This window comes from Buteo buteo, chromosome 28 (genome assembly GCF_964188355.1).
Source record: "Buteo buteo chromosome 28, bButBut1.hap1.1, whole genome shotgun sequence".
In the NCBI taxonomy this organism is placed as follows: domain Eukaryota; kingdom Metazoa; phylum Chordata; class Aves; order Accipitriformes; family Accipitridae; genus Buteo; species Buteo buteo.
The window spans coordinates 372,749-400,439 of NC_134198.1; the positions used below are offsets into that span (position 1 = coordinate 372,749).

Here is a 27,691-nt window from a genome sequence, read left to right on the forward strand (position 1 = left end):
AATGGTGAGTTATTAATGTCAAGCAGTCTTTGACCTAAGAGAGGTTTACCGTTCCTCAAAATATCTATAATATCAACCCCGGAAATGACTAAACAAGTGATAGGAAAAATAACCACCTCCTCCCAAAGGAGGTGTATCTGTAATGTTTAATTCAGGGTGGATATTTCTCCAACTCTACTTCAAGTAGCACTTAACACATTCCTTGTTCACTAATCTTCTTTTGGCTCTGTAGACTTTCTTAATAGACAGCTTTATTATAAAAACTAGTAACTGTCGCAACAACTTTATGTTTCTCACGCCTGTACACAAGGAACCTGGATCAAACCCAGGCATTGTTGGAACTCAGCTCTCAGGATGTTGTTTAATAATCAGAAATCAAACGAGCTCACACAGCTTAGTCTCCAAAACTGCGTAACTGTGTGTTCAGTGGTAAGCCAGCTGGCTTCTAGTGTGAGCCAGCTAGATGACAGCCGATCATCCCCACTAGCCATGTATGACGACTAACCAGCTTTTCCCTGCTAAGTCCCGGTCCCGTGCTACTCTCATGGCCTGCCGTACCTACCTGCTCCATTTTGCAGGTCACTCTGCCTTTCAGTGAGACTCGCACCTCCCAGGAGTACTGAAACATCCGAGGGCACCGACGCAGCCTTGCTGTAGAGGACGGACTTCCTAAATAAATGCTCTTGCTACCTTCCCCTCACCCTCCATTTCCCCGAAGCTCAGCGCACCCCAACCTGCCACCTTTCCCTGCATTTGGGTGACTACCGCTTGCAGCAGACCTGCCAAGCGTTTCGGTGCAAGAGTGTGACATAGTGGATCCGACGCAGCCAGGGAAGGAGGGGTTAAAACATCTACGCCACCAAAGTTGAAGATACTCAGGCGTGTCCTTTAGCTCTTGCTCCGCAACAGCATCTTAAACGCCCGGCCGCCCGCGGAGGCGCCCGGGGGTGCACGGCCGCCGGCTTCCCCGAGCAGCTCGGGGCAACGACCCACGGCCGGCCGGCCACGGGACTCGTTTCAGGCCACCGCCGCCGGCCCGCCCCGGCGGCGAGGGCGCTGGCAATTCCTCTTCCCAGCAAATGATTCCGCAGGAGAGACGCCTTTGACCCGCGTCGGGGGAGAAGGACGGCAAGCCCCTCAGGCGGCAGCCTCGGTCCGCACGCAGCCCGCAGGAGCGGAGGGGCTCTGCCGGGGACTGGGACGGAGCGTCCCGCTCGGGCTGCGCCGGCTCAGCCCCCGGGCGGGCCAGCGGGGACGGGCGCACTGCGGCGGGCGGGCGACCTCCCGCCCGCCGGTAACGGAGCCCCCGGCGCGCCGGGGCCCCCGAGCGGCTCCGCGTGAAACGTCTGCCGGCCAACGCTCCCGGGAGGCGGCCGCGGAGCGGCGGGCACCCCGGGCCCGGCCCGCCGCTCCCGCCGCTCCGCCGCTCCGCCGCAGGCAGCCGTGCCCCGCCCCGCCCCGCCCGGCGCGCACCTGCCGCGGGCCGCCCCCCGGCGCGGGAGGCGGGGCGGCGGCGGCGGCGGCCGCCCGTGCCCGGCGTGTGCCAGGAGCCCGCCGGTGCCGCAGGAGGAGCAGGAAGCACCCGGGCGAATCCAGCCTCGCTATCACATGACTCAGCAGCAGCAGCCGCCGCCGCCGCCGCCGGGCTGAGTTAACCCAGCGCCGCGCCGGGAGGGGGAAACCTGCCGCCGCTGCCGCCGCCGCCGCGATGAGCCCGCGGCCCCGCGGCCGCCCCTGAGCCCGCCGCCCGCCCGCCCGCCCGGCTCCGCGCGGCCCGGCGCCCCCATTGCGGAAGCGCGGCGGGGGCTGTCGGAGCCGCAGCAGCAGCAGCGCTGCCCGCCGGCGCGCCCCACTCCCCGCCCTGCGCGGCGGGTCCGGCGCCGCTGCCGCCGCCGGCGGGGGTACTATGCTCACGCGGGTGAAGTCCGCCGTGGCCAATTTCATGGGCGGCATCATGGCTGGCAGCGCGGGCGCCGAGCACGGCAGCGGCGCGGACTTGCCCCTCCGCTTCCCCTACGGGAGACCCGAGTTCCTGGGACTGTCCCCGGACGAGGTGGAGTGCTCCGCCGACCACATCGCCCGCCCCATCCTCATCCTCAGCAAGGAGACCCGGCGCCTGCCCTGGACCACGGGCTACGCGGAGTGAGTACGGAGCCCGGCCGCGGCGGGCAGGTGGAGGGCGGCCGGGCCCGCCGGGCCGGCCCCGCTCCCCTCCGCTCCCCTCCCGGGCGCACCGGCGGCGGGAGGCGGCGGTGCCGGAGGCGCCGTCCCGGGCCTGTGCGGCGCCGCGGGCAGCGGGAGCCGGCGGGGGGGTGGGGAGCGGGGGCGGCATCCGCGGGGCCGCCTGCCCGGCCCCGGCCGCGGCTCGGCACCTGGGCAGCGGGTCCCTGGGAGGCCGAGGATGCGAACGGCCGGCTGCCCGCCCGGGTCCCCGCGGCAGCGGCCGGTACGCGGCGGGCGAAGGGTGGCGAACGGGCGGCACCGGGCCTGCTCTGCCGCGGTGCGGGGCTGAGGACGGAACCCCCGCCGGTGGGCAACCGTCTCCGTTCCTGACTGCGGACCGAGAAGGGCCGTCGGTAGGAACCCCGGCTCGGTCTGTGCGTGCGTAACCGCTTCCCACCGCCCAGAAGCGGTGGAAGGTGCGGGCTTTGCGGCACCTTCCTGCGGACCTGGCGGTCGTCGCGCTCGCCCATGGTGGCTGGTCGCCTCTTCCCCAAGTGCTTTCCAGTTTGGGGACGCGCTTGGGGAACGGAGGCTCCAAACAAAGAAAAATCCATTGGCCAACCCCAGAACTGGGCTTTCCCGGCAGTTTGTTGCCCTGACTCGCTCACGTCATGGTATTTACTTTGAAGGGTGTTTGGTCGGGACCTGGTTGTAGCCTTGAGCGGAATCGAACGAAGCGATTGCACGTGGCGCCTTAAATACCAGCCAGGCGAAGGGCAGTGTTGGTTTGGATGCAGATCCTCATTCCACTGGCAGTGGGAGTAGCTGCGGAGGCAAAGCATGTCCTTGCGCTTGATTCCTGTACCGGTAGACACGTTGTTTTCTTTGATGATACTGGGAGTGGGGCTCAGTATTTGGTTTCTCTCTGCTGCTGTCTCTAAGCCTTGAGCGTATCTGGCCATCCATGTTGCTACCAACTCACAGATTACGGAAATTAAACTAAGCGAGCTCTTCCACGCTACAAGCTGTTTCACTGTAGAGCACTGTCTCTTCAGGCATGTGTGAATTCCCAGCAAAGCCACAGCAAAAGCGACAGTGAAGGCTTCGCATTGTTAATGAGCAATCGCGAGCTTTATTTAAGAGGTTGTTACATCATTGGGGATGCTGAAATGGGAAAAGAGACTTAAAGAATTTTAAATTGGATTGTTCTCCTCAGATTATTAAAGAATTGAATAAACTACTGAGCAAATTCCCCAGGAACTGTAAGTTTAAATGTTTAAAAGTAAGCTCTAATTGTTCTGTTACTATAATAGTCCCTTAAAAAGCAATTCTTTACCAAAGCAAGTAAGTGCTGCTATTTTTAGCTCGTGTGAGGTGCTGTGGCTTTCAGCAAGTAACTGTAATTGCAAGTTGGGGACAAAGTGGGAGGGAGGTTCTCTGGCTCCCAGGTATGCGCATCCACTGCTGCCTGCAAGCTTTGCCTGAGACTGTTGGGGGAGAAGAGCATGGGTGCCAGGACGTGAAAGCCCAGGTAGACCCTGTAGATGAAACCACCTGTGACGGAGTGTTTGGAGATAAATTAGATGGCTCTTGTGATCATGAAAGGAGAAGAACATCCCAGGACCATTTTCATATACTTGTTATTCTTCTGAGCTTTGAGCAGTTTGGTTAATTGGGAAGTGTAAAAAAGTCAGTGTCTTTCTCAGTTCCTATTGTTATCTATGTGAAAAGAGGTTGGGGTTTTGCTTTATCTCAGGTTTGTTTTTTTTTTTTTCTTTTCTTTTGTCTCACCCCCTTCCAGTGCAGTTACTGGTTCCAGTGCTGGTGGAGCAGAGCTCAGTGAAAGGTACTCCTGAGAGAGAGAGAGAACTAATGAATATGCTAGCAGGCTCTTCCCAGAAACATCTGTATGATTTTTCAAAGTAGGGTTTGGTTGTAACCAGACGATTTCAAAACACTAGCTGCGCAGAAGCTTAGAGGAAAGCAGTGCTACCAAAATTGTATTGTCCTCCAAAGGTAAAGCAGTGCAACAGCCATTAGCGAATAAAGAAAAAGAAGGAAATAAGGATGAACTTGGGTTTTGCCAAATAGGACTTTTTCTTTTTTTTTTTTTTACTCCTACTGAGCTATTACCAGGCGTTCTGAAAATAATTGTAAGACTTGCTTGGAGGTATGCGTTCAAAATATCCGTTTCCCTTTTGGAACGCATTTGAGTTATATAGAGAAAAGAAATGGAAAAATACCAGGAAGGTCAAATTACTATTACACATATTCTGAAGTTTGTTTGCTTGGGGGAAGTGGGGGATGAGGTACTTTTATGCTATTATTTAGCATTGTGTTAGCGTCTATATTAAGGAAACTATCAGAGCAGCGTTTGCCTTTTGTTACACTACAAGTGAGCACTTGCAAGAATCTTAGGAGGAAGTTTGGTGTCCTCACAAGGAGCTTGTGACACAAGACAAAGGTCAGCCATTTAACTCACGTTTTACTAGTTTGCCTTGGTATGAAGGAATAGGAAATACATGCTGTACCTGCAGTGCCGTGAGTTTCAGCTTCCCTGAGCTATTGCCTTTCCTGTCTTTCCATGTTTTAGCAAATCAGCAAAAGTGATTCCAGTGTTTTCTTGGTGGGGATGCCTTTGGGCACTGAGATTTTTACTACTTGAAGCTAAGGAGAGGTTTGTTGTAGACTTAGAAGGTGGGGATTTGGCCCAGAAGGTGTAAGGAGAGGGTGTGTGCAACGTTTATTCCTTGTGCCCTGATGTCATGGGCTGTCTGCACAGCGGGCTTTGGGTCAGTGGATTTATGCTCCATACCCAGCACCAGCATACGTGTCGCTGTCTTTAGGATCTGAGAACAGATCACCTGGAGGCTTTGGCTCAGGAAAGGGCTTGCAATTGTCATGTTCTTTAGTTGTAAAACATGTCAGTTTACAGATGATACTGGAGCTCATTGATGTCGCCCTGTTGGTGTTTTATGCAAGCTGGGGAAGGCATTTTGGGGTTAGACCTGGTTCCCATGCAGGGCTAAAGCAGCCTGAGTCCACAAAATATGTATTTTTTTCAGGGATGACCTCTTGTTCCTTTGATTCCTGAGGACAGGGATTTCTTACTACCTTAGGTAGTGATAAAGAAGCCCTGTTGACTATTTCTTCTCCTTGGCATCTGTGGTATATGCCTGTTCATCTGACTTGTTCCCCTGGAACAAGCACTTCTCCTCCTCCCCTTTTTCTTGCTTCTCTTGTACTGAACTTTTTTGTAATAGATATTTTTGCAATATTGCTCATCCATGTCATATATTTTAACTTATTCTTAAAATTACCTACTTATCTCTGTGGTATTATGCAGTGAAATGTAAATTAGCTTTTTTTAATTATTATTATTATTAGCTTCCCCTCTTTTAATAGTGTGATCATTATGCAAAGCATGTAGGCAGGCAAATGAAATCTTCAAAAACATACTTGGTGCTGGGATAAAAAACATCATTGCTTCCTGAAATTTCAGTGGGAATCCCATAGGGACTCAGCTTTCCTTAGTTGGTGAGCAGCCTGAAACTTGTCTTCTGGGATGACTGTCTTGCTGTCTCTTTCCTGCATGGGAGACCTGAGACCCCATTTCAGTTCACCTCATACTACAGGACGGCAAAAGGCCAGTAGATGTTTCAAAGAGATACTTTTGTACCACAGGCACTTTTCTAATGGTCATCAAACTCTGTGGAAGCAAAATGAGAATTCTATCCCACGCCCAGTAAGCTTTTTAATTGTCTTTAAAGGTATCATTTTATTTAGAAATAAACTTTTCCTTTTTAACCAAGGGCTTCCTTAAGATAGTTTTCCTGCATGTGGTTAGCTGATGTGCATCAGGAATGACTCAGGGAGAGGGTAGTCTGTTAACAAAAGTTGCTTTAAGTCTGCCTTTGATCCAGAGGGGTAAGGAGATTTGCTGCTCTCTGAAAAGTTAAGTGATTTGTTTGAGTAAGGGGGGTGGAGGGGGGTCCTGCCTGATACTTTATTTACTCGTTGCCCTCCCTCCCCTCCGGGCAGCTGCACTACCGAGGCCACAGGGCTCTTCCAGACCTTTCCCTGTCCGTGCCGTGAGCTGGTTTCTGAGCTTCTGCTTGGATTGCCCTGTTGGTGGGAGGGAAATTTCTTCTCTAGTCCCTTTCTGTGCTGTTTTCAGTGTGTTACGACCTCTTCCCTGCAGAGCTTCTGCGAAGCTGCTCTCAGCCCCTGCCTTAAACTCTGAAAGTAACTGGCAAAGTGGAGGCAGTAGCATAGATGGAGTATGTAACATGAAAAGACTCGTATGGTATTCATCTGCACCCAAACTCTGCTCAGAGCATTATTTTTCACCTTTTGCTCTTTTGTTTTATTCTGTTCCTCCCCGTGAAAGTAGAGGATGAACAGGGTGGAGCAGAGCCTTCCTTTCCTGGTTGAATTCCCTGGACTACATATGGCACGACAAAATAAGATGCTAAATTTGCAAATGACAAAGGACTAGCCTGCTGGTCGTGCTGCTGGAGTTGCAGGGGAACTGCAACTGAGTAGCATCTTGTGGTAGAAAAACAAGAGTAGTCATTTTCCATCTATTTTGAATGTGTATTCCTGGTAGTCCAGAATTCAGTACTATTACTGCTTTTCTAAATTGTATGAATCCTGGGGATGGGACCATAGCTAGCTGCTTCTGTATTGCATGCTTTCCTCTTACCTTTCTGCCATCCTTCAGAGAATATCAAAAGGTACTGTTAAATACACTTAAGGGAAATGGGGAAAGTCTCAACTGTATGTTGTCTGTGACCCTAATGCAAAGGGTGGTTTTACATGCCTTTTTTTATTCATTTTTTTAAAATTTCTAAATGACACTTTAGGTATCTTTGCAGTTCCAAGTTGCAATACGTAGCCAGAAACTCGACTTCTGTGGTGTGTGTGTTTCTTGGCTTATAAAGTCAATTTATTATCCCAGTGATGCCTTTCATTTGATGAGACACAAAGTCCAGGCTCTTTTTCCATAATGCTACATTTCAGAGATAGTGTGGTTTCTCTGCTCTGCAGGCCTGCAGTAGCAATTACATTTTCTCTGTGGTGTGGTGACTACTGACCCATAATGAATGCAGAGTTGTAGGTGAAGTATGATGACTGTGTCCTTCTGCAGCATTATTACAGTGGCATGTTGTTACAGCAATAACTTAAGTTCAAAATGAAAAGGAGTGGGGGGAAGTTTATGGATTTTTTTCTTTTTTTTCCCTGCTCTAAGTACTGGTTGTTTTGTAAGGCTGCTGATGTTGCATCATGTTTTCTCATGCTGTGTTACTTAGCTTGTAGGAAATGAACGTACATGAGAATTGACTGGAGGTTTTTATTAAAATAATTTCCAGCCTTTCTCAGTGATCATAAATTTTAGGTTGGCACAATCAACATAAAATTTGTTGATTTTGAGAGTTAAGATAACACAGAGGTATTTTTCCACCTGAAGTACCTTTCATGTTCTGTCTAGACCAGACTATTTATACAAATATTAAGTGTTGTAATAACAGTCTGAAGCAGGTAAAAGCTTACCATGTCTGTGAGATGAGGTAAAGCAAAGCACAGAAATTGGTTGTGCTGAGTTGAACAATATGTTGATGTTGGAGGATGGCATAAGGCTTGCAACTACTGATCGCTTATTCTAATCCCCATTGCCTCCTATTAACAAGAGATAACACTGCAGTCATGCTCCTGTGAATTGAAAGTTAGGTTCTCATTTCTGGGAGCTAGTCTTTCTAACCGTCAGCTGGGAGCATGACTCATACCCCATTGGTAAACACATTTCTTGTATGTATTCTGTTTGGTACAAATTTCAGGAGGATGGTACGCCTGGGAAAAGGAATACCTTTTTTATCTTGTTCCATTTGGCTGTCTTCTCAGGTTAAGTATGCAGAAATAATGAATTACTTTCCTTTTTAAACTTTTTAAAAATGTGTTTACACTTCTCTTTGTCTGGATAAAATTATGTTCCTTTATTCTTTCTGTAGTTCAGAACATAAGACTGAGTAGGACCTCATGAATGATCTAAAAATTCAAATCCCATATGTGTACCTAAAGACAACTAAACATTCTTCCTGTGTATGAATTATTCTTCTTCTATGCATAATGTAATGTTAACTTTAAAATACATTGCGAGACTCTTGTTTAAACCTGGGTTCATATAGAACAGCCTACAGAAACCTCATAATAGTTTTAAGAGCTTCAGAAATCCCTTTCCTTGTGTAAGAGCTTATACGATAGCATCTAATATTTATGTAATACCTCTAATGCACCAAGTGTCTTGCAAATAATGATTTCAGAATAACCTTGGAGAAAAATTTACATGTGTAGATGTTCTGATTCCTCAGGTGAAGAAACTGAGGCAGTGAGCATAAGCTTTGGCAAGAGGTTTGATAGCAATGCGGAGAACGAATCCTGAGTTTAAGGTGCTGTGCTTGGACGACACAGTTGTTTTTCCTGCTGTTCTGTGCTTGGCTTTTCCTATGTGGTCTCTGATTTCTTAGAACTAATGGGGCTAAAAGAAGAAAAAGTAGGGGGGCCAGGGAGGAAGGTAAATCATGTGCTCTGGTATTTTTAATGTAGCCTAAGTTGCACATACATGATTCCTGATGAGGGAAGTATGAAATTCATCCCTCTAAGCTGTCCTGTATCGCTTGTCCCCCAGGGGCTTAAGGCTAGTGCTGTCTCGTGTGTTTCTGAAAAGCTCGCTTGAGCATGGTCCTGGCTTCTGAAACCAGAGGGTGACTGTGTCCTCCCAGGCAGCCTTCCTTTGGCCCCTTCTGCCTTGGCACTGGTGGCAGTCAGCAGATATTACCTGCAAACACTCCAGCTTTGTTTGTCTTAGATGCAGCTGCATTGCTTGGGAAAGGTGTATGTGAGAACAGCTTGGTGGAATTATTATCATGCTATAAAGTAATCTGACAGGGCTGTGCCCCTTAGGGTGAATTGCTTTGAGCCTGTGAATGTGATCAAATGAAACATGCTCAGTTCGACCTTAAAAGGAAGCAGTGATGCAAAGCACAGGTCATTCCTACAATGGGATCCGTGTATCACGTGAGAAAGAAATACGGTTTGTGGGTTTAAGGACAGGTTAAGTCAGCTCTGTGTTGAGCTGCATCCCGAATAAGATCTGGAGTAGGGGAGCGCTGTTAATAAGTGGAGGAAGACGTCTTTGGGTGGATTTGGGCAGAGCAGACACATAACTTTGCTGTGACATGGGGATGGAGTAGGAGCAAGTGCTGCACGTGTGCTGGAGCAGCATTTGCGGGGAGAGATGGAGGCTCCTGGATCATGTCTACCCTGGATCTTTATCCCTTCCCTCTTGGATTTCTGTTCAGATTGAACTTGCTGCTCTAAAATGCCAGAGGTCCTACTGGGCAGCAGCAGCTCTGTATTAATTGTGCATTTTATTGTCTCTTAATGGCCTAAGGATTTTTTTTTCTTCCTCCCTGTTAAACAGCAGTAGGAAGGTGACTTGTAAGACTTGGTTCCTGTTTGGCCAGTTACATTTACCTGGTAGGGTGTATGTTTGGGATGGACAGCTACAATGCACAGTATTATCCAGAGTGATTCCCCTGCTCGTAGGTTAGGTAGAATAGAAGGGGTCATGCGTTCAAGTGCTTGGAATGCAAAACAGCACAGCTGGTGAGAGAAATCCCAGCTTGTGTCCAGCCTCTCCACCCCCCAAATCCAACAGACATGGGGTGGGAGTATAAAACTTTGTAAATTTTGGTATGGTAATTTGCATGGTAATTGCAGAGGTTCACGCCCATAGGAGGTGGCCAGCAGGTCTGTTGTAGCCATTTGGCTAGCTTCACCACCAGTGCCTCCTGCCCAGCTCCCCCATCCTGCAGCATGCTTGCTGTCTAGTAGATGCTGCGAACCATACTCGTGGTTATAAGTGGCAGTGTGCTAAATAGTTGATGCTGCGTGAGCTGTTCAACAGATGAAGCTCATAAAATGGCTGGAGGCAGGTATGATTTCTCCTCCCAATACCATACATAAGGCAAATGTTTGTCCGCAGAGTTTAGCATTCTCTAAATAAATACCGTACCCAAGGGGAAGCTGTGCTGGGGTCAAAGCCAGTCTAAGGGATATCTCTGGTTCATAATCACATCATGGTTTAATTGCTGGAGTCTGAGAGGGGGAAGGAGGAAGATACCCCCAGCTGACATTGGGAAGTGCAGTGGTTGGAGCAGGAGGGGGTGTGGGCAATGCATTGTTGGGGAATGCCAAAATATGGACCCTGTACATGAGTCACCATTCATGCTGATATATATAAAAAAAAAAAACTCAATTAAGAAGAGGTTATCATCTGTGTTTAGCTTCAGTAATTTCCTTCTCTTTCTTTTCTTTGATACCAAGGGTTGCATGAACACCTGAATCTTGTGTGGCCCTGGTCTTGATAGTCATGGCAATGGTTCTCCTAAATTATCCCCATCCCCAAGATGAGCGGGAGTCAAATGGGTCTGGTCCCCCAAGAGGAAAGAGAGCAGTGTTATGTTGGCCTTTCTCTTTGCTGGTGTGGAGAGATCTGTCTGTCCGTTGGTTTCACTTGTCATAATGCCAGGTTGTTTTTAACTCCACCAGGCATGTGCTGGAGGAGGAACGATCCCACATCTTGTAGGCTCTGCACCTTTCCTTCTCATGAAAACAGGTCCCAGGTCCTGGTGGTGACTGTGGCTGAAAGGTGAATAACCATTTCCAATCTCCTTTTTTTTTTTTTCTCCCTCCTTCTTCTTTTTGAAGTGCTACCATAAGGTGTTGTCAGTCTTGACTGATGCTATTCAGGCTGCTTTGCAGGCAGGGATAACAACACCGATACTGTGATTTGGGGTGGTCAGCTTCACCTGACTTCAGGGAGAGAGGGTGGGAAACCATGTACCATTGCCTGTATGCTCTCCACACTGGTTTTCTGCTACAATAAGAGAAGAAACAGATTAAGCTTTTGAATGCATCTTTTGCTACTTTTTTTTTTGCACCATAAACAGTTGGGTTTTTTAAGGGGGGGATGACACAACAGCATATGTGTGAGTCGGAGTGGAAGAAGAGCACATGCTGTTTGGGTTTTAGCTTGCGGTGGTTTTGTGGATCGTGCTCTGATATCCTTCATACCACTGCTTCAGAAATCCTGTGGCAAAGTGTCCTTGGACTGGCGTTACAGGTCTGTGAGATTGTCTAGGGATCCTTTCATAGGAATAGCTCTGTTTCCAAAGTCTTCCCCGTTAATTTCTCCTTTTATTTAATCTGCTGGTCCCATAGCTAAGTGCCCTTTGTGCTGTCCTGTCTCTCTGCCCCATTGCTTAAAGGTACCGACAGAGACGAGATCTTTCCTCCCCTCTGCTCCCCCTGTAAGCCTTTCTGAATTTCCCCGATTTGTTCCTTTGTCCTTTATGGCCTGTTATGATAATTTCTACTCTCCAAACTCCCTGCAGAGAGGCAAAAGAGATCCAGCTCCAGCCAAAATCTGCAGCAGATCTTTTTTTATGTTTTTTGGCCAACAGTGATTTGTTCAGGCCAAGTATGATTTGTCTATCTTTAGGTATGTGTTAGAGACCTCCTCAGAAACAGATGATGCATAGCACATAAGTCTGGTCCTTGGTGGAGTCTTATGTTGGAGGTGGGACTGAGGATGGGTCTCCAGCTCTTACAACTTGAACAGTGGTCAATTTTGTGGAGAAGTCTTGCAAAGGAAGAAAAAAACCTTACCCTGCTGTTCTTCAGAGATCTCTGTATTTTTCAGATGTAGCAGGTCACCATGTGGACAGATGTACTATGAGCTCTCATCCTTCAGTTCTTTCTGAAACAGCATTTCAGCCTGTTACCCAACCGTGAAACACTTGATAGCCATTTCCTGGAGTAAAACAGGATCCTTTCCGTGGCAGGCTACCTGGGCAAGGGTTTTGTCCTTTTATTCAGGTGTGATATTTAAAGACACAGCTCTTTGAAGGCTGAGAAAATACCATAGGCATTGCTGCTTTAATTTCAGATGGGTTTTGTTAGGTTTTGAAACAGTTTGAATGAAAGGGAGGTTAGTGCTGGAGAAAGAAGTGGCCCAAAGTGCCACTGATTTTTTTTTTTTCTTTTCTATAATTATCATTATTCTTTTCTTTTCCCCTTCTCTCTTGAAGGAAGTTGCTTTTTATCTTTGGTTGTGGACTCTTTTCTTTTTGATTCATAATCCGCGCTGCTTGTCTATGAGGAGGAGAAAGCGAGAAGCTGTGAGGCTTAATAGTGGGAAGCAAACCTCCCTTTACTTTCTGGTTGGGAAGAGCACTCCTGAAATTGCTTCAGGCCCAAGCATTGTAACTGAGAGCAGGGCCCTGTCCAGTAGGTTCAGGGTTTCATTGGATCATCCGTTTCAAAGGTGAGAATCACCACATAAAACCTGCCACATACCTGCCTTGCTGACTGGGCTCATGAAGCAGCTGAGCAGCTCTGCTTGTACCCAGGAGTGCAAAGTGTTGCACCTCTGTTGATTTCAGTGGCCATGTAGGGAGCTTAGTGCCTCTTCCCGTGTCCTATTCGGTCCCCTGGCCGTTAATTCCACTGGCCTCATGTCTGTGCAAGTGCCTTGGCAAGCTGAGTGTGGGTCTTGTTTTTTTGTATTTGTTCAGCAGTATATGATGCTTTGCAGAAGCCTGTGCAGTAAAACTAGGTTCCTTAAATTGCTGGTTATAAGTGCTTTTTTTAAAACAGCATTTTGGAGAAAGTGCTTTTTCTTCTGAATCTGTATTAAGGGTCTTTGTTTCACGAGTGAATGCTAAATTTTGTAGAAAGTAGATTTGTTTGAACTATTTTTTTTTTCTCTTTGCTGAACTTATTTGTAGGTGTCTGACTGAAAAAGGAAATTACAAGGGGTTTTTTTTTCCCCATTTCTTTCCAAGGACTTGACCTAAGTTCAAACTTGCAATGTTTATCCTTTAGAAATTTTAAGAGCCATACAGTGAAACCTGCATTGTATGTGTGGTGCTGCTGGGGATGGAGTATGCATTTAGATTCAGGCATTTGGTTAGGTGTTTAGAAATGGAAAATACTGATCATAAAGCTAACCCCAGTGAATACTGTTGCTTATATCATCACATAGATCACAAAGTTTTGTGGGTAGTTAGTCTGAAATGAGTGATATCCATTTTGCAGAATGAAAGTAGAATTTTCTCCCCTGTCTTGCTCCCACCCATCGCACAAAAAATAATTGTTTTTCAGCCATTTTCATGTGTCATTTGAAGGTGAGAATGTAAATCAGTCACGTATGCTCTTGACCATAATGCAGGAATTGGTAAGGCATTAAAACTTACACTGATCTTTTTAAAAATTAAAGAAAGACATGTCAATATCAGACTTGGAGGGTGATTCCCTCTCCTTACCTTATTGCCTCTCTTAATCACATCTCCAGTCCTGTGCTTTCTGTTCCTTTCTTTATTCTTCTCAGTAAATTGATTAAAATCAGTGTCTTCACAGTCCTTGAAAAAATGTAGATGACAACTTCTTTGGGCTGGGACTCCCTCCGGCATACTTCTCAATGTCATTTTAAGGTCTCTCTGTCCCTTTCTGGTAATGCAAAGCTGGGAATTACAGCCCAGTGAGTTCCTTCGGCAACCTCTCCAGAGTAATCCCTGAAAATCCTAGGTCTGTGGATGGTAATTCTATTAGCTGTTCAGCAAGCTGAGTCTGGAAGAATGCAGCTGGTGTGTGGGAATGTGGGAAGTTCCCCATCTCTGCCTTTAATCCTGCTTTTAGAGGGGGAAAAAGTTACAGGCTAATGTGATTAGCTGTAATCCTATTCTTGCTTGGTTTTTAAAAAGTGTCTGATTCCTAAATCGCAAGGTAGTTCTGTGAAGTGCTTTTGTGGAGGGGATGGGGAATTATTTTGGTACTCAGCTCATTTGTCTTTGAAAAAACACTGGAAGCAAAAGAAAAAGAAACTCTCATAGCCGGCAGTGAGTTTCTAGTTTTTGTTGCACAGCATAATTTAGAAATCTGAAACCAAGAGCAAGTAAATGGAAACACAAAATAGGCATAATCCCTTCAGGTATCTAGGTATATGTATAAACATAGGCAAGGGACAACTTATACATACACTGCAAATTGCTCTTCAGGGCTTTTTAGGCCCAGAGGTTTACGTTGTGATCTTGTTATTTGCTGATATGTTGCTACTGCTGAAACTGGCAGTGTGGCTGGCTTAATGCGGACCAGGGACAGAGCTGTCTCTAATAAACGCAGCAGCTTCTACCTGAAGTGAACGATCTGGGGACTTTTTTCCCCACTGAGGCACAAGTACGTATGGACACAAACGCCACACCGCTCTGGGGACAAAGGCCATCTTCCTGTGTGAAAGGCAGAGCGCAGCCTGAGATCGAGGTCTTTTGGTGCCATCGTTTGCTCGTAGCAGATTAGTTGCGTTCAGAGGTTTGGTGCCGCCCATGGCCCCTGTCTGGGGAGGAGGAAGAGTTGCCCTCGGCCTGTTTTCCCTTTCCAGGGAAAAGGAGGGAGAAGGCAGAAAAAAAACCTTGTTCATATCTTGCTTGCTTGCTGGAGAAATTGGAAATAAGGGTGGCTGGTCTTGGGAGTCAAATGCTGCCTGAGCCCTCTGGAGCGAATGGCTCTGGAGAGGGATGAGGTCTGTGGACCGAACGTTTGCTTTTTTGTGCGAGCAGCAAATTGGAGATACTGCTGTTCAGAGAAACTGTGTGAATTGAGGCTTTCCCTCGTCTTCCTGTCAGGTTCCCCCTCCTCTCGTGCCCTGTCCTGCCAGCGTGGCGGCGGTGGCATGAGGACCCTGGGCAGGGAGGCCCCAGCGGCAGCTGCCCCCGCGGTCCCGGGGCGGGGGGAGCGCCCCGGCGCTGTGGGAAGGGCCGAAGGGGTAACACAGCTTTTTGGTTCAGCACCCCGAAGGATTGCAAGGTGGGCACGAATTCACTGACAAGGGGTAGTATTCGCTTTTGTCTCCTGTGTCGGGTTGGCCTCAGCGGTCAGTCCTGTCACAGCAGTGCAAGGGCTTGGGAAAGGCGGGAGGGACAGGCAAGGTGGTGCTGTAGTGATAAAATGTTGCGATACTAATCCTATAAATTTATAGGCTTAGTCAAGCTGGTGTTTTGAGGAGTTGTGTGGGACTGCCTTGTTTACAAATAAGAACTATCACTTGGTTTAATTACAGTGTAAGGCCCACTGCCTCTCTTGCACTTGTTTACAATCCTGACGTTTTGGTATGTGGTATAACTGCTGTGCTCTCTCACAGCTTTCTCCAAGGGCAGAAGACTTCTTTAGGCTGTCAAATAAATAACTGAGTGCCTTTAAAACAACAACGAACCCTCAAACCTCCCCCCCACTATCAAAAAATTGAAGGGGAAATGTCTGCTCTTCTTTCCCCTTTGAATGTATCATACTCCCCGGAGAAGTTGGAAACACTAGATGGGTAACTAGATGGCTTTAATCTTGCAGAAATGTAGTGGTGTTTGGCAAGGATAATTTGAACTAGTGTTACCCAGGTACACATTTTGAAATTACTGTAACCCCTCTAGCATCCTTCTGGAGAGCACGCCTGGAGAGCATTCGGTGTGTAGTCAAAAAGCCAAAGAAAGTGTTAGTGTACAAGGGAAGCGGGATGTGATAGTGGAAAATGGGTTGCCTCTGTAAAAGTCTACATTGCAACACTGTTGAGAAGACTGTGTTCACCCTTAATTATGGGCAAAGCTAAAGAGGAGGAGTAATGACTATGGAAAATAAAAAGTAGGAAACAGAGGTGTTGGAAGAGAGGGAACAAAATTGAAGCCTACAAAACCAGGGGAGAGCACACTGAAGGCCGGGTAAGTATTTTTGTATTGGGGGAAAAGTTGAACAGGAATAGAAACCCCTATGACAGAAAATGAAAGGCTGTAAACAGTGATAAAAGTTAACGCTTCCTTGTGTAACTTGGAGTATATGAGCAGAATTCATTGCATGAGGACATAACAAAGAAGCCTTTCACAACTGTAAGTTAGGGTCTTCTGTTTCAGGAAACCCTGAGACCTTGGATCTAAAGGTATTTAGAGATAGGTGTCATGAGAACCCAGAGTCTTTTTTTTTTTCTTCTTTAAAATAAAGAAGAGAGAACCTCTCATGCTTCGCTGCATGACAGAGATGTCTACTGGACATCAAGGGGATCACTCTGCTATAGTTGGGTTCATTCCTGAATTAACCTGGTATTTCCCACACTTCCACCTGGAATACCTGAACTCGCCTCTGCAGCAGAAAACAGTGCAATTAGTGGGGCACAAACTGAGCTGCTGAGAAAATTCTTTCAAAGGTGGGGGGTTTTTTGTTGTTGTTTGGAATGATAATCAATCCAGAGTGTCCTGATTTAACCCCAGCTGGCAACTAAGCCCCGCGCAGCCACTTGCTCACTGCCCCCGGTGAGATGGGGGAGAGAATCAGAAGGGTAACAGTGAGAAAACCTCTGAGTTGAGATAAAGACAGTTTAATAGGGAAAGCAAAAACTGCTCATGCAAGCAAAGCAAACCAAGGAATCCCTTCCCCACTCCCCCGGGCAGGCGGGTGTTCAGCCATCCCCAGGACAGCAGGGCTCCATCACGCCCAACGGGGACTGGGGACGACAAACGCCATCGCTCCCAACGTCCCCCCTTCCTTTTCCTTCCCCCAGCTCTCTATGGGGAGCACGACGTCCTACGGTCTGGGATCTCCCTTGGGTCAGTCAGGGTTGGCTGTCCCGGCTGTGTCCCCCCCCAGCCCCTTGTGCCCCCCCAGGCTCCTTGCTGGTGGGGTGGGGGGAGAAGCAGAACAGCCCTTGGCTCTGGGTGAGCACTGCTCAGCAGGGACGGAAACATCCTGGGGTTATCGACACTGTTTCCATCACAAATCCAAACCACAGCCCCATACCAGCTACTGTGGAGAAAACTAACTCTGTCCCAGCTGAACCCAGCACACAGAGGAAATGCCAAAGTGTGGGAGAAGGCCCTTCCGTATAGACCGCAATAGAAAGTGAAAGTGGCAGCGCAAACTATACCAAGAAGTGGTGTGTAGATTTTCTGCATGGGGAGAAAATTCCTTTTAAAAAAAATGCTCTTTTAAGGGTGGGGAAGTCTTTTCATTTTAGGGGTCCATATTTAAGTACTGCAGAAAGCAACTTTTTTTGTTCATGAGTGTATGTGCTTATTTTATGGCATTCCAGAGCAAGAACTTTTCCCCAGCTAAGAATTGAGGAAGGCTACCTCACCAGGAAGAAAAAAAAAATTGCAACTGGCCGTTGCTGTCATGTAACATCTTATTCTTTGTCTTTCAGTTCTTGTGTAGTATTTTAGCCCACATTCCTGAAACAAAAAGGTGGAAGAAATATATGCAGATACCTTTCCGTTTTTTCCTCTCTGAATCTCCTGTTGAGAGTCCCAGCCCTCCAGAAGCATCACGGAGCTGTGGGGCTCTATACTGCCTTCCCCAGTGTTGCAAGATTATAATTTGGAAAAGACTTCACAAAAGTCAAGTGAACATACTGCTACAGGAAACAGTTGAGCATTGTTACAGGCAGGTTATAGGGCACAAAAGATCTGTGAGTAGCAAATGGATTAGTCATTAAGAATTCTTGAACAAATAGCTCAATCTGGAGGAACAGCAAGGTGGTCTTGACTTTAAAAATAAGAATGGAGTTTGGAAATTGCTTCCCATGTGAGGGTTTTAAAAAGACCTGAAGGAACTAAAATACCTACAGTGAAACAGTCATACTCACAAACAATGTGGAACAGGCAGGATTTGTTCTCAGCACAGAGGAAGGCGTGTGCAATACAAAAGCACCTGGCGCTTGCAATAGTGTGTCATGCAGCATAGTGAGGGGCGTAAGTCATATACAGAGCTAACATAGAATTTTGCAGGAGAGCTTATCTTAACCAAAGTTAAAAGGGTGTTTGTGAACGTGTAGACGGAGTTGAGGTTTTCATCTAGGAGGCATGAAGTAAGCTTGTTTGGGAACGCTGCTGCTAGAACATCTCTGTGAGCTATTACTCTCCTAAGTCTGAAATGGTGAAACAGGCATTATGCATATCTGCAGTGTTGTGGTTTAACCGCAGCCAGCAACTAAGCACCACACAGCCACTCACTCACTTCCCCTCCACCCAGTGGGATGGGGGAGAGAATCAGAAAAAAAAGATAAAACTCATGGGTTGAGATAAACATAGTTTAATAGAACAGAAAGGAAGAAAATAATAATGATAATAATAACAACAATAAAGTGACAGTAATAATAATAAAAGAATTGCAATATACAAAACAGGCGATGCACAATACAATTGCTTACCACTCGCTGATCGATCCCCACTTAGTTCCTGAGCAGCGATCTGCCCCGCCCCAGCAAGTCCTCCCAGTTTATATACTGGGCATGATATCACATGGTATGGACTATTCCTTTGGCTAGTTTGGGTCAGCTGTCCCAGCTGTGTCCCCTCCCAACTTCTTGTGCCTCTCCAGCCTTCTTGCTGGCTGGGCATGAGCAGCTGAAAAATCTTTGACTTAGTATAAATACTATTTGGCAACAACTGAAAACATCAGTGCATTATCAACATTCTTCTCATACTAAATCCAAGACATAACACTATACCAGCTACTAGAAAGCAAATTAACTCTATCCCAGCCAAAACAGGACATGCAGATAAGAGCTTAGCAATATGCTTCAGCAAACTCAGTTGTAAATCAAATAGAAAGTAAATCTGGTAAGCTGTGTGAGTTTAGCTATGTAAAAAATAAATCTATGGGGATATGGGGGAAAGCGTGATTGGAGACTCAAAAGTGAAGGTGAACGCGTTCCAACATGTTGTTTTAGGAAACAGTGTGAAAGCTGAACAAATACCCAAGATGTAAGAGATAATACATTTCCGGCTAGCTGCGTAAGCTGTGCATACCCTTTGCACAGGACTTGATCGGCTTCGGATGGTTTGTAGGAAAGGTCCTCCCTATTTTCTGTGTCTGTTCACCTCGTGCTCTGCTGCCCCGCCGTAATGTGAGATGCAGAGCTACAAAAGCTTTAGTTTTGCAGCAGCAATGTTAATTTTTGTGGACAAGGGAGCCAGTGGTAGTATGGCCATGCAGTGGGGGGACTGGACCTGTCTGTGGTGGTCAGCAGCTGATGGGAAGAAGGATTTGCTATGGAAAGCATTGGCTTCTCACAGTCTTGCCATGCAGTGTGTAGGATGTCTTCAGATCTCCTTCCAGTGCAAAGGGGTGAGGTGACTACAAAGCTGACTTCTGTCCATCTCTTCCTCCATGTTTCATGGGTGCAGTTCCTGTTACAGAAGAGTGAAATGTGGCCACCAACCAGCAGAGTAGTCTGACGAAGTGCTTGGGGAAAACAAGTTTCCACTCTGTCATGGTTTAAACCCAGCCAGCAACTAAGCCCCACACAGCTTCTTGCTCACCATCGCCCCCCCCAGCCCTGCCACCAGTGAGATGGGGGAGAGAATCAGAAGGGTAACAGTGAGAAAACCTCTGAGTTGAGATAAAGACAATTTAATAGGGAAAGCAAAAGCTGCACATGCAAGCAAAGCAAACCAAGGAATCCATTCCCCACTCCCCACGGACAGGCGGGTGTTCAGCCATCCCCAGGACAGCAGGGCTCCATCACGCCCAACGGGGACAGGGGAAGACAAACGCCATCGCTCCCAACATCCCCCCTTCCTTCTCCTTCCCCCAGCTCTATATGGGGAGCACGACGTCCTACAGGCTGGGATCTCCCTTGGGTCAGTCGGGGTTGGCTGTCCCAGCTGTGTCCCCCCCAACCCCTTGTGCCCCCCCAGGCTCCTCGCTGGTGGGGTGGGGGGAGAAGCAGAACAGCCCTTGGCTCTGGGTGAGCACTGGGGTTACCGACACTGTTTCCATCACAAATCCAAACCACAGCCCCATACCAGCTACTGTGGAGAAAACTAACTCTGTCCCAGCCGAACCCAGCACATTCTCCACCCCTTATTCCACACCACTTATGTGACGCTCAGGTAGCACGTTATCTAATACAACCTCATTAACCACACCCCCTTCCCATCCTTTGATATAATACACAGATATCATTCCCTTAGTCTATGGACCACCCCTGTAAAATGTCCATAACATGCCCAGAAATGTCCGTTGAGTTCATTTAGTCCATAACTTTAGGCTCCATCTGTTACGGTGGTCACTCAGGACAGGAGGGGTGGTGTGTTGCATAGAGTTATTGGGCACCAAAGCCAGTTTGGGTCAGGTCGCTGCTGCAACTGCACTGCTGCTTCTAATGCTGGTCCTCTGTTGGTTCAGGTGATTCCTGCTATAGTAATTCTTATAACATGCAACTCAAATCATGGGTTACAACAATTTGAAGGTATTTCCATTACAATCTCCACCCCTGGTCCCTTTGGGCCAGGTTATAGGGTTTAACATTACAATGAACTCCTCCCCTTGCTCCTAGCCTGGCTAGCAACAAGGGATTTCTGCTATAGTAATTTCCGTAACGTGCAACTCAGGTCCTGGGTTACAACAATTTCAAGGTATTTCCATTACAATGTGGGCTCCTGGTCCCTTTGGACTGGGCCAGACCATAGGATTTAACATTGCAATGAACTCCTCCCCTTGCCTCTGCTCCGGCTTAGACTTACCCACAGACTGTAGTCCCTTAGTGTTGTACCTGCTCCGAGTGGAGCCTTATCTATGAGCCACAGCCTCCTCAGAGGTATACTTGCTGCAGCAGAGACTTATCCACAGCCACAGTCGCTTTGAGGTGCGCTTGTTTCTTCATGGCCTTCTCCATGGGCCACAGTGCTTTCAGAGAGATACCTGCCACAGTGTGGTCTCTGTCACAGCCAAAACCACACTCGATCAGCTCTGAATAGGAATTTGGTCTAGAAATCTGAAAATATGAATTTGAGCACTCATTGAAGTCTAGGACCATTACTAGTGTTGCCCCATTGCAAATAAAGGCTTCATGTGTAAGCAGCTGCCTTACCTGGTCTTAGCAGCTGGGGAATGTGTACCACAGGTGAGAGTATAGGTTTCGTCTATATGTGTTGGCAGTGATGTATTGGGTGAGGTTTTGAGGAAAGCCATCTTAGGTTTTTAAAGAAAACAAACCCATGACCTTTCTCTGAAACAAAGCCTTTCCCTATTCAGAGCATGCCCAGCAGGCTGCCATTCAGGGAGGCAGTTGTGTTCTTGAAAGTAGTTTTTCTTTTGCCTATTAGTTTTCTTTGGCCCTTCCCATCAAATAGGTCACTTGAAATCCCCCGCTGTTTGTTTGCAACAGTTGAATGAAATGGAAAACTTCTAATTATATCCTTATCTAAGAGTGCTGCCACTCTTTACTTAAGTACTGTTTGAGATAAGAAAGCCACGTTGCTCTGCTTTTCAGCTGGACTAATCTTGCAGTATGACAGGTATATTTTGTGAATTATGTTTCTCTGTGATCACTAAGCCTTTTAATTAATTTTGTGACAAAACAGCATGAAACAAGAGTTATGTCTAAAGAGAGCCAATATTATTTTCCTCTGCTAGCTTGCAGTCTGTGATGTCCAGTGTGGCTGTGTTGTCCATTTGACCTGTGGAGTGTTAGGGGACAAGAAAGTTGTAATCACACTTTGATTCCTCAGACCTTGCCAAACTTCAGAGGTCCAGCCCACAGACCAAAAAACCTTCATTCACAAGGCCAGCAGGCATCTGAAACACACCAGCAAAGTGTTATATCCAACTCGGATGCCAACGTAGCACTCTAGGGAGAGCCCATTTTATCTGAAGAATGCTCTTCATTGTTTCTCTGGAGAAGCTGTGCCCATGTCTCCTAAAACATTCAGAACAAAAATACGCATTAATTGTTCATCCCTTTATTTACCATCCTATTCTGTGACCATGATAGATCAGTGTGTATTTTACAGTGAGAACTGGAAGACCAAACCTTGAAAGAAATTTTTTCATTATCCTCGACCCACATTCCTTTTCTGCTCTCACTTCTTGAGCCTTCAGAATAGCCATCTGCCTTATTGAAGTCTTCACGAGGAACAAACTTCCAGTGGACTAAAAAAAAAATCCCAAACCCACCAATGGAAACCAAGCTGTGCCAGAATAGCATGTATTTATAATAAAAGCTTTGGAGGACAGAGCTGTAGGAATTCCTGAAACCTATATATGCTTTGAATACAGTAGGCTCTGTCCAGAGCAGTAGTGCCATCATGAGAATTGTGTGGGTGACTCTACACCCAGATGCTTTCCTGCAGGCAGCTAGTGAAGGGCTGGAACACACTCTGTTTTCAGCAGGAAACATGTTTTGTATCTTCCCATCGTCTTCCTGGCCTTGATCCTTCTGAGTTATTTTAAAAAAAAAAAAAACAACCCAAAATCCAGAACAAAACAAAATGAAACACAAGCTTTACAAAGACGAACCTGGGAAATCAAATGTTGTAACTCTCCTGGATATGCGTAATGGATAATGGTAGAGATACACGTATGCATAATGGTAGGGATATCCCTAGATATGTGTAACGGTTTTATGGCCTGGCTTGTAATTTTACCCTCCTCTCCTGCTTCACCCCTCTCATTCCTAGTGTGCCCTTTCTCCCATTGTCTCACCAGGTAGTGCCCTTCTTGTCTTATGACATGACCCATGTTCTACCAGCATCTTGTTTCTTTATGATTTATCTGCATTTAGTTTGAAGTTTTCTGTATTTGTTCATTTAGGAAGAAGTTTATGCATACCTGGGTGAAAACATTGGGCAAAGTTTCAGCTCTGTCAGCTAGTCTCATAAAAGATGCTATTGCTCTCTGGAGACCTGATGTCCCTAATATTATTTTGATAGTGGGCTATTTTAAGCTACAGTCAAAACCGAAAGAACCCCCTCATTTGATTGTTAGAAAAGTCATACCATAGACTTACCATAAATCTCTTGGAAAAAAGCCAGTAGGATTAAGCGCTGTCTGTGCACTCCCAGATGGTGAAGCTAGCAAAAGATTACACTTAGAGATTTTGTGAAACTCTGCTAGTCACCCAGAAATGGTTATAATATTTGGGATGCTTGAGTAATATTAAAACAATTCTTTGCCTAATACGGTAACTTCTGTTGTCAAATGTAATTGTCACATCTCCAAATTTTAATGATCCTTATTTATGCTGCATCTTTAAGATCCTGGTAAAACCATCAGAATGTCCTGATTTCAGAATATGGTGGTATTTTTTGAGAGTGAAACACTAGTGTGGTTCTTACAGGTTCTGCTTCTGCTACAAAAAGAAAATGGGTATTTTCCTCTTTTATTCTAATTTCAGAGTCTGTTTCCAATCATTGCTACCGTGGCTTCTGTTTTTCTCAGGACCTGGCAGAGGGATGGGAAGTGTAGGAGGACAGGCAATTGATGTTTAATCCTTCATATATTTTCTAATTTATACTGGGGCTGGTTATACGTGCCTCTAGAGCAAATAGGCACTCGTGCATATTCTAAATAGAGATACATTATGATTTTCCTGCTACAAACACTGTATCATCTTCCATGGCCTGCATGGTTTGGGCCTGGTAAAACTCCTTATTATGTATTTTCACTTTTGCACTGTTCTTGCAGATGAGAAAGCTTTGATAAAGATTCAGTGCTTGAGAAGTCTAGTTTCTTAGGAGATTTTGTCAGACTGTCACTTAGATCAAATTTGGGCCTTTCTTATGCTGAGTAATTAAAAATGCTGTAGAAACTACAGAATTCCCTTAAGTGGTTATAATTGAGTCGTTGAGTGATCACTTTGTGTGAAGGTTGCAATGTACCAGATGCTTTGTTTAAAAAATAAAAATAAAAGCCTGCGGTGTCGTGAGAGCATCGCTGTTGCTAATGCAAGAGCATTGCTGCTGCTTTGTTACAGGGCTGAATTTGGCCATTGTATCTCTTTGGTCCCTATAGGCAAGGTACCTGCTTTGCAGAATTGCCCTTTATTCCAGGATTGAATGCCCAGACAAGTCTGATAGCTGCTCCCAAAGGGTGATTTGGAGGTTCCCTGACTCCCTGGTGGCATTTGCCACCAGTGGGGAATACTGTACAGAGAGTTTAATTCAGTTCTTTTGTGTGGGGTAAAGGTTTCTTGTTTTTCTGTTTGGCATATTAATAAAAGGGTAAAAAGAAACATCTCTATCTTCACATGAAAGATACATATTTGTAATGACGGTGAATTATTTCTGTATTATTGAGCATTTCCTGCTTTGGTTATTGTTGTGTAGCAGTGCTGTCACTGGAGTTGCTGCCAAATTGGCTTATAAATCTGCAGAGACTGCAGCTAGCAAGGGAACTCTATTAAAATAACACAGACTTGGTTTACAGGGTTCCTTTCACATTTTGAAATTTGCAGGTTGCAGAGTACACAGTACTTAGTACTGTATTTTGAAGTCACAAACCACGCTTTATCACCTTGACAAAATTAGAGGTGGCCATTGCGCTTCCCAGGATGAGAAGGGAATACTACAGGGACATACCCGATGGGAGTGGGTGCAGGGCAGAGCAAGTCACTTCCAGTGGGGTCTTTTCAGCTCTCCAGAAGCATGAGGTTATCACGCTGGTGTGCTCCGAAAGAGGAGGGAGCAAAAGAGGAAACAACGCAGAAGGTTTTAGAGATGAGTCAGTGCTCGGCATAAGTGGGCAGAGCTGAAGGCTTTGGGGTTTTGATAGTTCGGGCCCTGCTTTTAGATTGAGATGTCTTCTATGAAAAGACACCCTGTGCTTTACAGGCAGCCTGGCCACGTCTCTGTTACATCTGTAACATGCCCCCGAACTGTAGGGTAGATAAGGTTTTGCCTCTGCATATCACATTGCAGGGGCACTGGGCGATGTTCTGGTGTCAGCATCCTTTAAAGGACATTGGAAAAGCTGCAGGGTGAAGAAGAGGGCTGTGGAAGTTATTCCAAGATGGGGAAAGTGCCTTACAGCAGGAGACTTGGATGCAATCTATCCAGTTGACAAGAAAAAAAAAAAAGGTTGAGAAATTAGCTGATTAGAGTTCTGAAAATATTTATGGGGAAAATGCATTATGAAGGGACTCTTTTATCTAATGAAGAAAAGCAGAAAAAGAACTGAGTCCTGGAAGCTAAAACTGTTAATTCAATTGAGAAATGAAGCACAAATCTTCTGTGGGGTAGTGGGTAATTCAAGGCTCTGTCAGGGAAACAGGTGAAGCTCCTATCTCGCGGTTCTAACTTGACAAGTGGATACTCCAGAGACACCAAATGTTTCTACAGACACAAATGACTGATGTTCATCCTGAAATATTTCAATCACCTATAAGGATCCGCGGTAGATTAGAGGTCTGACTAGATAATTAACTTCTCTCTTCTGGCTTCAGAACTTTTTGTAAATATGCTTTTTAGAATACCTATATTAATAAATAAAACTGTTTTCATAGCAGTTGGCTATATTGGTTATAGCAGTTGGCTAAAGTCTTTCATGTATAGCTACTCGGTGTTGCTTACGCTGCTCTGATTAGAGATTGTGACAGCCTTATTAGTAGCTATGGAGATGCTCTGCACTTTCACCCATTTAGAAAAGATTATCTCAGATGGGGTTGTAATTAAGCAGGTAGCCAATTAGTTAAGCAGTGGGTGAACCCGCAAGTGCTGTGTGCGTGCATACAAAATAGGTGTGCTAGGTCGCCCTTGTACCTGGTGACAGAGGTGTAAAAGCCTGAGTTGCAGAATAGCCCCAGAGAAGCAGCTGGGGAGTGATGTGGTAGCAGTGGCACTTGTGAAGGGGCAGCCTTCCCACTTCAGAGGGGCAGCAGCCCACAGTTTCAGACTAACAAGGCTGAGATTTAAATGTGGTGCTTGAAGATGGTTTCTCACAACTGGTCTGCAGAATACCCGAAAGGATTCTGCAAAAGCGTATCTTTGGCAGTTTGTGGTCTTGAAAAAAAACATTTTAATTAGGGGGTGCCTGTACTTGGAGAGCTTATATTTCTGCTGGGATATTTACTATAGCTTCACATTTAGCCTCGTGCTGCTTTGACTGCTAGAAGAACACTGACTTGTATTTTGATTAATTCTGATTAATTAAAGGCGAGCATTTGCGTCACCACATTTCCTTCTCCCTTTGATTTCCTTTTATTCAGCCCCCAAGGAGTTATAAAATATCTACCAGCTTTCTGCAGTATCTACATAAATACTTAACTGTGAGGTGACTGTATTAATAGAATTTTGTGTTCCTTATTTTAGTTCAATGTACATATATCATTTGGTAACATGAACAGTGAAAAGCCTGCTGAGTTTCATATATAAAGAAAGCAATGATCCCCTGTGAGAAACAATGTGTAGGGATCTCTGTGTCTTTGTGTCTTCCTCTCTTTAAATATATATATGTAAGTATTTTTGTGTATTTATAGTTATATAAAATATATATGTGTGTGTGAATATCTGTATATGTGTATTTATACATATAGGTACACACATGTATTAGAACAAGTTCCCATCGAGTTATGATAGACCATGTGAATCAGCTGTTTGGAGACCTCACGTGTGCTGAGGGCAGAGAGAAACTTTTCAGGACAGCTGGCTCAAGGCAGGGCTGATATTTTAACTTGCCTGCTCTGCTTAGTCTTACCTTTGTGCTGTCATTGTAAAGACTAGTATATTCATCACCAGTCTAGATAACTGGTGTTCGAAATACCATAAATGGGCTGAAAAGATCTGAGTGTACTATTCTTTGCCTGTTTCAAAATCTATATTAAAATTAAACTGATTTTACAAAACATAGAAAAAAAACCCACATAACTTTAAGGGCAAGATGAAGCCCAATGATTTGAAGGACAGATGTGCGCTTGTTTATCCCATCTCTCAGGGGTTGATCCATGGCTTGAAGTTTTGTAGAAGAAAATTTCAACCAAACTTGTTGTTTTGGGTTCGTGTGGCAGGGTTTTTGTGTTGCGGGGGAGGGTCCGCAGGGCCGGCTCCTGGGAGAAGCTGCTGGAAGCTCCCCCGGCTCGGAGCCGGACCTGCCTCTGGCCCAGGCCGAGCCCCTCAGCGACGGCGGTAGCGCCTCGGGGAGAAGAGATTTCAGAAGGGGAACACCCCGTGAGGGAGTCGGGGGAGTGGGATGTGAGAGGAACCCCTCTGCGGATGCCGAGGTCAGGGAAGGAGGAGGGGATGCCCCCGCAGCCCGCGGGGAGGCGGCAGGCTGTCCCCCCCAGCCCGTGGAGGGGAGCGGGGGAGCGGATGTCCCCCAAAATGGCCGCGACTCCCGCGCTGGAGCAGTCTGTGAGGAACTGCAGCCCGCGGGAAGGACCCACGCTGGAGAAGTTGGTGAAGGGCTGTCTCCCATGGGAGAGCACCCCCCGGCGGAGCAGGGGCCGAGCGCGGAGTCCTCCTCCCCCTGAGGAGGAAGGAGCGGCAGAGACAAGGGGTGAGGAACCGACCCCAGCCCCCGTCCCTGTCCTCTGTTCCCCTGCGCCGCCGGGGGGAGGAGGTGGAGGGAACGGGGAGTGGAGTTGAGGCGGGAAGGCGGGAGGGCTGGGGGGAAGGTGTTTTTTTAAGATTTGGGTTTACTTCCCATTGTCCTGTTT

At 46.5% G+C, this 27,691-nt stretch overlaps 1 protein-coding gene across 1 annotated transcript in view; it reads left to right on the top strand.

Moving 5' to 3' along the window:
• The first annotated feature begins 1,794 nt into the window (after positions 1–1,794).
• Positions 1,795–27,691, top strand: part of PPM1H (protein phosphatase, Mg2+/Mn2+ dependent 1H) — a 144,383-nt gene continuing 118,486 nt past the window's right edge. Inside the window, exon 1 of the mRNA XM_075059040.1 lies at positions 1,795–2,142. Coding sequence (XP_074915141.1) covers positions 1,907–2,142 — 236 coding nt within the window. The 5' untranslated portion in view covers positions 1,795–1,906. The remainder of the gene's footprint in view (positions 2,143–27,691) is intronic.